At 41.8% G+C, this 12,704-nt stretch overlaps 1 protein-coding gene and 1 long non-coding RNA gene across 3 annotated transcripts in view; both read left to right on the top strand.

The window, feature by feature from the left end:
* The window catches only part of LOC127526771 (uncharacterized), a 266,618-nt gene that overhangs the window by 159,535 nt on the left and 94,379 nt on the right, over nucleotides 1-12,704 (top strand). The window lies entirely within an intron of this gene.
* Nucleotides 1-12,704, top strand: part of slc22a18 (solute carrier family 22 member 18) — a 266,376-nt gene that overhangs the window by 163,819 nt on the left and 89,853 nt on the right. For both annotated transcript variants that reach the window (XM_028825835.2, XM_028825836.2), the window contains exon 8: nucleotides 677-777. In XM_028825835.2, the coding sequence (XP_028681668.1) occupies nucleotides 677-777 (101 nt within the window). The remainder of the gene's footprint in view (nucleotides 1-676; nucleotides 778-12,704) is intronic.

The raw sequence follows: 12,704 nt of genomic DNA, 5'->3' as shown, positions 1-12,704 counted from the left end.
TGTACGCCATGTTTTCTTTGCAGGCCGTTGAACGGTAAGAAAGTTGTTCTTCACTCAAGAGAACCACAGACACATGGCATAAGTGACCAAGTAGTGTTGTAGACAGTAGGGCTTTAGGGACCTTCAAAACTCGACTTGAATTACGTGGATAGGACTGACTAAATAGATTACAAATGCAAGCCTTCTAGGCAGCTAAGGCCCCTTCATCAGGCAAGGTGTAAAAAGGTAACAAGGTGTTGCATCTTGCCTGATGAAGGGGCCTTAGCTGCCTCGAAAGCTTGCATTTGTAATCTGTTTAGTTAGCCAATAAAAGGTGTCATTTCACCTTACTTTCTCCTGTATCAATTTATGGCTAACACGGTACAACACTCTACTGCTGTGGATAGGACTGGCGAGCTTTGTTGGGCTGAATGTCCTGTTCTCATCTGGATTGTTCTAATGTGTTGAGCAAATCTAAACTTGCCCCTTGTGAATTAGCACTGCAATAGACTGGCACTCTGTTCCTGGTTGCTGCTAGGAAAGGCTGTGGCATCCTGCTACCCTGAATTTAATTATGTGGATTTGAGATTGCTATGTGTGTTATAATTTCAATAACAAAAATGTATAATACAATAAAAGAGACAAAATTACTCACATATTCCTCACATCCATTTCTCCTTTTTACTTTTCTATACAGGAGTCTTCCAGGTTATGTTCTCCATTATCACCATGGACTTCTTCCAGCTGACAGCTGAGCAGACAGGATACCTTCTGTCTTACTTTGGCATTGTGCAGATGGTAAGAGATCGTCATCATGTTGGTGGTGGGTCATGGAATAGACATGTCACTAAGGGCAAAAGCTACAGGTGTTGCAGTTGGCTTGGTGCTTTACAATGGATGTAGCAAGAATACTTTATACTTCTAAGTGGTACATGATCAGTCTGGTTTTTGGGCCTCTCTGACAGTTGTCCCCATTGTTCTTGGCAACACTTCAACCTGGATCCGTTGATAGCATGAACTGAGATAAGCCATGCAGCCAAGGACACAAACAGCAAAACTAAGTGTGAATCAATTCAAAGTGCTTTTATTTAACTAAATGCAATCCAAAACAGTCAGGGTTTCAAATCCCCAACGTGAAAATAGTGCAGTTCTGTTCTTAAGAAATAAATAATCCATTACTAAAATAAGTGTTCTTCAGCGGAGATGAAAAACAGCCATAAATAAAGTACAGTAATCCCTCGCTACTTCGCGGTTCACTTTTCGCGAATTCACAACTTTGCAGATTTTATATGTAAGCATATCTAAATTCATAACGCGGATTTTTCGCTGCTTCGCGGGTTTCTGCGGACAATGGGTCTTTTTACTTGCTTCCTCAGTTGGTTTGCCCAGTTGATTTCATACAAGAGATGCTATTGGCGGATGGCTGAGAAGCTACCCAATCAGAGCACGCAGTTAAGTTCCTGTGTGCTGCTGATTGGCTCAGCGACGGAGTGTTGCATTAACCAGGAAGTCTCATCTCACTCATTCATCATTAACGTGCTAATGCTTCAGGGGCCGTGTCCAAGCACCAACAGAAGATGCAAATGATTGCAGAAAAGGTAAAAGTTTTGGATATGTTGAAGGAAGGGAACAGCTACACCGCTGCAGGACATCGATTCTTTTTATTTAAAAAGGAGGAAAAGCATATAAGATCTACGGCCGCAGTGTCCTTTAACCAGGGTGCAAAACGAGTTGCAAGTGGACGTGATAAGGCAGTAGTCTGGATGGAATCTGCTTTAGGAATCTTTGCAACAAGGTCGACGACGTCATGACCGCCTACAAGCTGCTACGTGTACTTCGCTATATAGTAAGTGTAAACTTATCTACCGATTTCATATTGCTTAGCAGTTGTCCCTGTTTTTAATAGAGTAAATGGTGGGTTGTAAACAATACAGGTAGGGTTTAAAAACTTCCAAATACACGTTAAATAATTAAATAAATATATTGTCCCTGCTTCGCGGAAATTCAGTTATCGCGGTCGGCCTTGGAACCTATCTCCCGCGATAAGTGAGGGATTACTGTACTGAAAATCCCAACAATAAAACTTGGTAGACATCGGGTTACTTCAAGTCCCATCAACCTATCATGTCTTTCTCTACACAACTTCACCTTTCAGATCTTGCAGCAGGATGAAGACCCAACAGCTGCGGTCCCACTCACTGGTCACATCCTGACTGCCTCCTTCAGCGTCTGAAGGTACCACCCAAGAGCCCAACTCCCTCATTATTCCAGTGATGTCTGCGGGTCCTTGGAGTACTTTGCTGCTCCCTGCTCCTCCATGGTGCTCAGCATGAGCAGCGTGTCCTTCAAACACCTTTCCTGTCACTCCCTTCTATGGCCAACGACCGCTCTACCTCCCTTCTAGTGTGCTGGTTCACAAACCCCGCCAATTCTACCTTTGCTTTCTTTATTAGTCTTCTTTACTTTCACGTTTTTTCTCCCCGCTCCTTCTGCTCAGGCTGTCCCCTTAAACACTTGTGGGCACGGCGCCCTAATCTGCAGAGTGCCAATGCAGGGCAGTTGACCTAATTAAACAATCCGCTCACCGCTACCCCAAATGCCCCGTGTCTGCCCAGCTCCTAATAATAATAATAATAATAATTCATTAGTGCTCTTCTCACTACTCAAAGTGCTACCACACAGGGCGGACCTGGGATGCAAACTCATGATCTCCTTACTGCAAGGAGTAGCGCTACCACTGCGCCACCAGCCGCACATGATTCCATGGAGCCCAAGTTACACCATTTTAAAAAAGAAAAGACAACTACAGCCACAGACCTCAATGTGCATCACCACTGTCTCCCAAAATCTAATCTAATATCACTGAACATTGTACTTCCTGAACACTTTTGGGTGTATCTTATGGATCTTGGTCTGCTGATCTCCAAAAACCCATTGCATTTTCCTGTCCTGCAATTGCTTATTTTTGCCATTTCCTCTTATATTCTGTGCAAAAATATACTGACAGTACAACAACTAAAACTGGAGCATCTGTGCTGATGTAAAAGTCATGGTATTGCGACTAGGAGTGCAGCTCAGATAGACCAAGTACTGCGAATGGCACAGCCATGCTGAAGAGTCTCATTACGTTGAACAGAACTTGCCGCTCCATAAGGGCAGAAAAGTGCGGTAAATGAAGCACTTGTTGGGCCTAACAAAGATACTTTTGCCTCCTCTTCATATAAAATTTAGACTCATGAACAATTTTATGAAAGTGATGAAGAAGGAATGTGAAGGACTTCAACATCTGAGTCCAATATTTCTATGAATAACTGATTCCAAGATTTCAACATTTGAGTCCAATACTTCTAGGAATAACTGATTCCAAGATTAAGGAAGGTCCACAAATCAAACACATCATCAGTGAGAAAGTGGTTTAAAGATCTGCTGGTGAAGCCACAGGAAATTGAATGGAAGGCATTCTAGGATGTTGCTGAAATTTTTCTTGGCAACTACAGAGCACCAAAACATGTTTCAAGCATACAAAACCATGCAGTGCAACATGTCGCTAAAGATTCATGATCTGCATTCAGATTTGGACTTCTTCCCTGCTAACTTTGGTGCAGTCAGTGACGAACATGGGGAAAGCTTTCACCAGCATGTTGCAATGGTGGAAATGCAGTGTCAGGGCAAGTGGCTTGACTATTGGACAGTTAAATGAGGAGCTTCAGATGTTGAGTACAAATGAAAATGGACAGCAGAATGCCCACTTCGCTTCTTTGACTACATCATCTTGCTTTTGTGTCTTGAGTTTAGTTATTGACTTCTCTTTCAATTCTGTATATCTATAGTATTTGTCTGTCACTGTCATAATTAGTCTTTTGTTTTTAAGTGTTCAAAATGGTCCCCTGGTCTTGAATAATGATGCTTTGGAGGGTTGTGGAGGCCAAGGAATCCAGTAGTTAAGTTTAGTTTAACTCCCTGCCCTGCTGCCTGGTGGTCATGTGCCATATTGAAAATTTAAGGTAATGGGTTAACTGCAAGGCTATGAGAAGTTCCCCCGATGGATAGGTGTCAGCAAGGAGAGTTCTGCATATTATAGGGGGCCTGTCAACCAGGGTGCTACCAACAGGGCCGTTCTTAGCAGTTTGGGGGCCCTACGCAGTTCAGAAATGTGCAGGCCCCGTAGCTCAGGAAGGTGTTCTAATGAAACGTCCAGAAAAGGCCTTAGATAACCAGTAGGCCTACATGTACGCTTGTGTGTATGCAGAGTAGTAAAATATTGATTTTGTTCTAGATCTGGTAAAGGCTGGTAATATAGGGATATTGCATGATTTTATGGGGATCTCTCTGAATGAATCCAAAATGAATCTCTAAAATTAATGTTTGCTATAATGCATTTGGCAAAGTTACGACGGCGTGACAATATTATTAGGGATTTAGGTGAAGATTGCAATTTGGATAATAAATTACCATTGTTAATAAGACTAAGAGATGCACTGAACTGAATTTCCTTGGACTGGCACAGACGGCTGCAGTGCCAGGGGGCATGACAGGGGCCCCAGGCCCACAGCCCGACAACAAAAAAAAAAAAATAAATTGTAAGTCAGTGCCGGGGGCCCCCCTCACGGTCAGGGCCCTACGCGTATGCCTAAGAACGTCCCTGCTACCAAGGCTGTGTCACCCACGAACTGAAAATTGGGGTTCGGAAATACAGAGATATGTGTGTGCATCAGAAGGAACTCTGCTGGATTGGTCTCAGGTCTTTCAGACTGATCCAGAAGTAATGAAATAATAAAAACAGCACATGTATTACTATTTACAAAGTGTTTCTTCTTGATGAAAGCATCTGCACAGATAAATCGTTAACAAAACTGATGTTCTAACTGCCCCCAGAGCTACGTCAAACAATAGAACGAGCCAGTCCCAGTATGCCACCACTTGGTGGCACAAACAATGTGTCCCCCCAGACACCTGGTCTATATTTTATTCACTTATTGCTAGTTTGTGGTTGTTTGTTGTATTTTGTTTGTGATGTTTGTTCCGTCTGCATCTTTTATAGTTTGAGTCAGGGTGATACAGTGGTTAGCACTGGTGCCACACAGCTCACATCACATATCTGGCCACAATAATCAGTCCAGAATAGATGGCAGATGCTTCCATGGCTCTCAGGGATACTTAAAAGACCATTACACTGTTATAATCCACTCAAAACTAGTTCAGTTCCTCCATCCCCACGTACGTCAATGCATTTTGTGGAGTTTGGTGAAGTTTGAAAACATTTCTGTGTTTTTGCCAAACTCTCAAACTCTGTGGGGTTCACTCATCACCCCTCCTGTTATGTATACTTGAGCTTTCTGGAATGTACTATTAAAAAACATTATTTAATTTGCTCTGGCGGAACACCGCAGATTAACATTTACTTTTTGATTCCTTGAATTTAATCAAATCTGATGAAGAAGTTTATCGATAAACATGACTGACTTTGTCTGTCAAATTAACACGTGTGTGGGACGTCCTAAGCAGGTTTCAGAGTGTTATGTTTTAGTCGTCTGTTTCCCGCGCACCGTTTACGTCTGCTGTTCTGTGAAGGGTTACCGTGGCAAATGGAGTGCGGAACCATTAAACAAAAATGATGTTTAGAGTTGAACATTCCAAGTTCTGCAGGCGCCGTAAACACATACAGAAGAACAACTCCACATTCCTCCTAAAAACTCGGCATTTATTTATGTGTTGGCTTATACATTTTTTGTTTGTCTAAACACAGGAGTGATGTGATTAAGTCACAGACCGTGAGAGTTTCTTCAGAGCTGGACGGGTTTCATAACTACTTAAAACATCTCTTGGCTTTTTTTCAAACTTGTTGAAAAACCTTGGGCCAGTCCCAAGTCCAGGTTTTGTCCATTTAGAGATGGTGGTTCACTGGAGCTTCAGAGTTTTAGAGATTACTCTGTAATCCTTTCTGGACTGACATACTGTATTTCAGTAGCTTTTTTTTCCAGATCTTCTGAATTCATTTTGATTGAGGCATGGTGTGCTGTTTTTGAGACCTTTTAGCCAACTTTATATTGCTGGAAAAGTTCAATTGAAGTGAAGTTTAGATCACTAAACATCACTTAGGGCCGTTATCATTTAAATTTAGTTCATTGTTTGATTGAATGACTAAGGGGGCAATTACTTTTTAATATGGGTGAGATGGGTGAACTTTTTTTCTTTCACTAAATCAAATGATCAATTAAAAACTGTATATTGTGTTTACTCTGGTTGTCTTTTGTATTATACTAACTTTGGAGATCAGAAACAATTAAGTGTTATGAATAAGCAAAAACAGGAAATCAGGAAGGGGGAAAAACTTTTTCACAGTACCATATGTAAGAAAGAAAGAGATAGATAGATAGATAGATAGATAGATAGATAGATAGATAGATAGATAGATAGATAGATAGATAGATAGATAGATAGATAGAAAGGCACTATATAACTGATAGATAGATAGATAGATAGATAGATAGATAGATAGATAGATAGATAGATAGATAGATAGATAGATAGATAGATAGATAGATAGATAGATAGATAGATAGATAGATAGATAGATAGATAGATAGATAGATAGTGTGACCACCAGAGGGAGTTGCAGCACCCCAGACACAACCTCACAGACACAAGTCCCGGTATAGTAAAAGGTTTACTTTCATTAAATACATTCCACAAAGGCTACTAAATAGAAATACAGCACAATACAACTCCCCTCTCTCTTTCTTATCTTCCACACCTCCCAGGAGAGCTTTGACCTTGTCCCACTCAAATCCATGAGGACAACTGGTCTCTTTTATCTGGGATCCAGAGGTACTTCCGGTACTAGGGTATAGCCTGATGGAAGTACTTTCAGGTCAATTGGAAGTCACAAAAAGTAAGGATTTTAACCCTTTTCAGCTCCCCCTGGTGGCCTCCACGGAACCCAACAGGGCTGCCTCATGGGACTACAGGTCCCAGCATGCATCTGTTTGGGGATTCTAATAAAAGGAGGCTACCACCTAGCGTACTGGGGGAGAAAATATTTATCAGTGTGCGTCTTTATTCCTTCCATTGTACTGGGCAGTCCATGTGTGTTGTCCATTACAACAGGAACACGCAATCGCAAAATATTTTCTGACTAAATGATTTGTCAATACTGATGTGCCACTCAATACCCATCAACTGTCTAGACACAGCTGACTTGACTGCATTTTCTCATGATTTTAAAGATGTTTTAATCTAAAACAGAGTTTTTTATTAAACCATGGGTTGTGACCCAAAGTGGGTTGCAGACATATCTTCTATGGTCATGAAAGTAAACTTACCTGAGTTCGTCCAAGCGAGAATTCTGTGCTGAGTGATATACCGTCCTCTATTAGGTGTACTGTTTATTGCAGTAGATAGATAGTAGGCTATTGGAGACGCAGCCAATAGACAACACCACTGAGGCATCACAGAGAGTTTTTCGCTTCTATGGTGTGAAGAATATTGTAACATCCTTGGTCCAGACCTAAGAGGAACAGAACTCTCAAGTGGCCGAGAACTGTCTGAAGTGTTGGGGCTACCTGAAGAAGCCAGCCATAAAAGCATAATGGGGTGGGGCTTTTAAGAGAAGTACTTATTGAAGACCACTCCTCTGGTGTTAAAGACAATCAGCATGGGTCCAGGGCTGTCAGCATTCCTCAGGCAGGATCCGCTCATAGAGCTGAGGAGAGTGTGTCAGCTGACCCCAAATGGGCATTGTGGAACAACCAAACAAGAAGACAGCGCATTCAATCGTGAAGGCACTAATGTTTCCTTTAAAGGGCCAACTACCACCAATTTAGTCAGTCAATCTAAAGCCAGGATCCTACCCAAGACATGCTGATGGCCACGCAACTAAGCTGATGGTTATTAAACAGTTGAGAGACGCCTCTGAAATGCTTAAAATAAAAGGTCTCCATTTTTAGTGGTTACAAACGCTGGGGTAGTGTGGACGAAACACGATAATGGAGATTGATGGCTGCTTTTTTATACAAAATGCAGTAATGTGGATGAAGCTTTTGAAGGAGCATATTATCTTGTATTTGACAAAGCTGTATTCTTTACTTTATACTGAACTGTTGTGTGCTTTTTAAATCACTTTGCAACTGTGCCGGCTGTGAAAGTCCACGGGGCTCAGATCTTATGCCAGCATCATCATATGCAAGGCAGGAACCAACTTTGGACAGGGTGCCAGTCCAGGGATATACAAGGAAAATCAAGAGTTCCAGGAAGAAAAGCTGTGCAGAGAACATGGCAACAAGGGCAACAGCTAAAGTATTATTTTTTCATAGGTTCATTTGTATTTATATTGTTGATCATTTACTGTCTATTGTGAAAGAACTCAGACCACACAGCAAAAAGGTTTGGGGGCAGCCACCCGTATCCTTGAAAGTAGGCTGTCAAAGAATGAAGATTTGGTTCATCAGACCAAAACAGAACTGGCAGGCAAACAGAAACATGATGGTCTTAAAGCCGGGCAGAGAAAATGATGTTATCTAGGCAGGAAGCAGAAGTGATGTCATTGAGCCCAGAAACTGAAGTGACGTTATCGAGCCCAGGCGGTATGGAGAGGATAAAGAGAAAGCATCAGTGTACTCTGCCATCCACTGGTCCGGCATGGAGTTATCATTTTATGAGCCCTTTAGCTGCCTCCCATGCACACATGCGTGAAACGATGTATGATGAGTTCTTTTCCTGTGTTCTTGGCATTTTGTTGGTTTAACCTAAGGAGGCAGGGCCACCCTGATTTCACTGCTGAAGGACCATCCTTATCCTTTAGATTCCAAAGCTACTGTAGCAGCAGATCCTTTCAGTGGTTCATTGATATTCATTGAGTGGGTTTAATGGTAACTATTGGATTTTCTGGTTCTTGGATATTTCTTTATTCTGTTCTTAGATTTATTCAGATGTTTATTGGGACCTGTTCACACTGGAGTGGCTTTTTAGGCACTTTTTTTTGCTATTTGTGTTCTTTTGTATTAGTTCTGAATAAATATCCATTTATATTCCTACCCAAATGTTTTACAGTTCCTTTCCCTAGAGGGGCATTTTTGTGTATTTTGTACATTTTAGGACATAAAAAAAACTCCTTGGAACATTGAAAGCCAGTTCCTTATTTTGAGCCTGAGTAAGTCAAAGCCTCCAAGTGCAGAGGTCAGTGTACTAACTTGTAAGAGACAGTAAAAGAAAAATAAAAAAATAATTGGGAGAATTGTATTCTGTGAATTGGCAAAAGATTAAAACCAGGACTCAACATGATCAAGCGTAAAAAAGAAACTGAGATAAAAAATAAGAGCAGAAATTCAGTAATTGAGAAGTGCAAAAATGAATATGCTTTACCACAGCGAAACAGGGTTTACCCATCAAATTCTGACACCCTGGCACTGCTCAGGATGACATTTTAGCCATTGCTCTGATGACATCACAAATGAGCATATAGCAGTGTATTCTGGGAAATGTTGTCAAGGAGATGGCAAATACAAAAGGCTCTGAAATAGCTGCGCCCATTGGGAAAACAAAAAGGCACGACAGCAAAATGTAAACAAAAACTGTGCTTTTAAAATAAGCCAGCAATGCCATTTATGATGAAATATTCAAAGTGCTTGCTTTTGAAACTCCAGATTCTATGAATAGTTGCCTGGAATATCACAGAAAAGGCATAATAAATTTAGGACATTGAAAGATCATAACAGTCAGAATGCCTGGGGTGAGGCCTATTCTAGGCAGGCAGGGAAGCCTTGGCCTTGCTTGTGAAACATTTAGGAGGCCTCCCTCCTTCTCTCCCTCATCACTATAGGAGTGCACTCAAGGGGACAATTGAGAAGGTCAAAATCAGTAGAGACAAAATTAAATCAACACACCAGAACCAGAGCACAAAAAACAAGAATGTAGTCAAAAGCAAAAGGGTTCAATCCCGAAGTCCTAACACTACCACAAGTTGCTTTTAGAAAGGATCCCAAACTCCTATGCTGTATCAGAAACTGCGTGCCACCATCTTTTATAGGTAGGATATGATGACACAATATAGAACATAACCAGCAACAGGCTGTAGGAGGAGAACAGGCATCAGAGGATGTAACATTAACCGGATGGGAGGCCGGGATGACAACACAAACAAATTGGCTGGTGGGACAAAGAAATAAAATTGCACCCGGCCGGGATGAGATAATGGATGGATGGGGAAAAGCCAAGGATCAGGATTGGTTCCATTTCCAACATAGGGGCAGGGGTCCTCATATGATAATGTGAATTTCCCTTTGGGATTAATAAAGTATCTATCTATCTATCTATCTATCTATCTATCTATCTATCTATCTATCTATCTATCTATCTATCTATCTATCTATCTATCTATCTATAGTGCATTTCATTATCTATCTATCTATCTATCTATCTATCTATCTATCTATCTATCTATCTAACCCAATTGGGACATCCAAAGGAGTGCTTGGTACTTGGAGTCTGGTACTGCAGTCCTGTCCGGTTACCTGGGGATCAATAGAGGGTATTATTGGGATGGCGGGGGGGACCTCCCTACTTTTTGTATGGCCCAGAAGTGCTTCCTGGGAGACATGGCATTGCACTTGAAGCATTCCTGGGTCCAACATAAAAAAGAGTCCACTGCCTCACTTCAGTGAGTCAGAGTCATGGTCATGCAATGTCAGTAGTGAGATTTGAACCCACAACCTCAGGATTTGAAGTCCAAAGCCTTACCGATTGTGTAAAAGACTTTTTATAGGACATCTTGATGAAGAAAGCACTTTATAAGCACAACACAATTGTTTGTGAATTGCACTCATAAGAATTACTAATTACTAAACTCTTTGAAATCACTTCAGTTTGTCCGTCACTTCTGATTCACAAGTATGAGAAAACTCCCACATAAGATTCAATGTTTGGCTCCTCTTGATGTCTAGTTATGCAAGATGTTAGGGTTAGGGCCTCTAGACCCAGAAACCATAATTTTTAGGCCATTCGTGGACCATATTTTGTTCCACAACATTGCACCCTTATGATAAAGAGTAAGCCAATAGATGCCTTCATCAGAAATGATCATAAGGGCCTAAAATTATGCATGCCACATCAACTGACCCCAGGGATTCACCCCCTAATGGAATACGAGGGGTGAAAGTTTCTTCTTTTCAGTAAACTTTCAAAAATGGGGATCCATAATATAGGTATTTGGAGTGTCGTTTTATGCGATTTCAGGGTTGCTCATCAGTATTCTGATAATATATTTTTAATATTTTATCCTTTACCGATTGTCCTAGCCCCTCCCAGAAGGTTAAAAATGGTAAATTTCAAACATGAGCATGTGGGGTATTGTTTTTGAATATTTTAAGGTCAGCGATTACAGATATGATGTTATTTTTGATCCTTTACTAAGGATCGAGCCTACTGTGGACCTATCAGAGGGTGAAAGTCATAGGTTTGTATTATAATCGAGAACATTCCAATGACCAATAGAATAAGTCTACTTGTCAAACTTGGCGCATTCACCATAGAAACAGCTCATGCACAACCCCCTTTTCCAGTTAAATTCATTTACAGTGTTGATGTAATAAACCAGAAAGAAATGAAATAATTCAACTGTAATCCTGGGTCAGATGGTGTTTTCCTTATCGATGAAACGCTGGGGGTAGAAAACTGGTTTTTCCAGCTTTCTGACTCTTTAACTTTACAAATAAAGACATACATATAATATTTTTCAAATTATATGTTAGGGATCACTCATTTAACACTCTACTACATTATATTTCTTATGGACACCCCAAATTAGGGCATCTTACACTAATTCAGATTTTTTTCTATACTGTGTGCCTTGGAGGGTGAGGTTAAGTAGCTTGCTCAGGATTTTAAATGGAGTCAATGATGGGGAATGGACCTCCATCCATAATGCAGTACCTTTGCCGCCAGGGGGTGCTCTGCTCACCACACAGCTCCTCATGGAAGTAAGAAGTGCACCAAAACAATTAACATTAAAACAAAAAAAGTGAAACCAGACTGCCCCTTATTACTCCTAATATGCTGGCTGTCCCAAATGAGGAAGTTTCAGAAATGAAGAGGACTGTACATTGGACCAGCCCAAGATTCAGCTTTGCCAATGTTAAATGGTACTGAAACACAGTTTGACACACAAGTGGCTTATAATGGAACAGTAAATCCCAGCATTTGCAAATGGCACAACGCAGCTCTCTCTCAAATTAGCCCAGTCCGACATAAGCATCACAGGTAGTGAGTGATGAGTGAAACAGGAAATTGTAGTTTTATATGATGTCGTACACAGCTTGGGGTCAGACCCGGCCGGAGCCCTGGAGGGACCGAGATGGGGCATATTTGTCCTCCAGGCCACGAGGGGGCAACCGCCCTGAAGCAGAAGAGGGCCACGGAAGGGGAGCATGGAGGCTTAAATCCGTGTGAGGCCCATATCCACCGCCAGGGGGCGCCCCGAACCTCATGGAGCCTGGGACTTTTTTACTTCCGCCACACCTGTGGAGGACGATCCTTCCAGGGTCACCCGGAGTGCTTCCGGGTGCTCTCCTGATGCTTCCGCCACACCAGGACGTGACGTCAGATAGAGCACCTGGAGCTTATCTGGGTGAGGATAAATGGGGCCGCCTCCCTCCTATCAGGGAGCTGGAGTCGGGAGCAGGAGCAGGACGAAGCTCCTGGAGAGAGAGGACAGGTGGCCCAGGAACGAGGAG

This window comes from Erpetoichthys calabaricus, chromosome 2, assembly GCF_900747795.2.
Source record: "Erpetoichthys calabaricus chromosome 2, fErpCal1.3, whole genome shotgun sequence".
NCBI classification, from domain to species: domain Eukaryota; kingdom Metazoa; phylum Chordata; class Cladistia; order Polypteriformes; family Polypteridae; genus Erpetoichthys; species Erpetoichthys calabaricus.
This window is presented reverse-complemented; position numbering and strand designations above follow the sequence as displayed.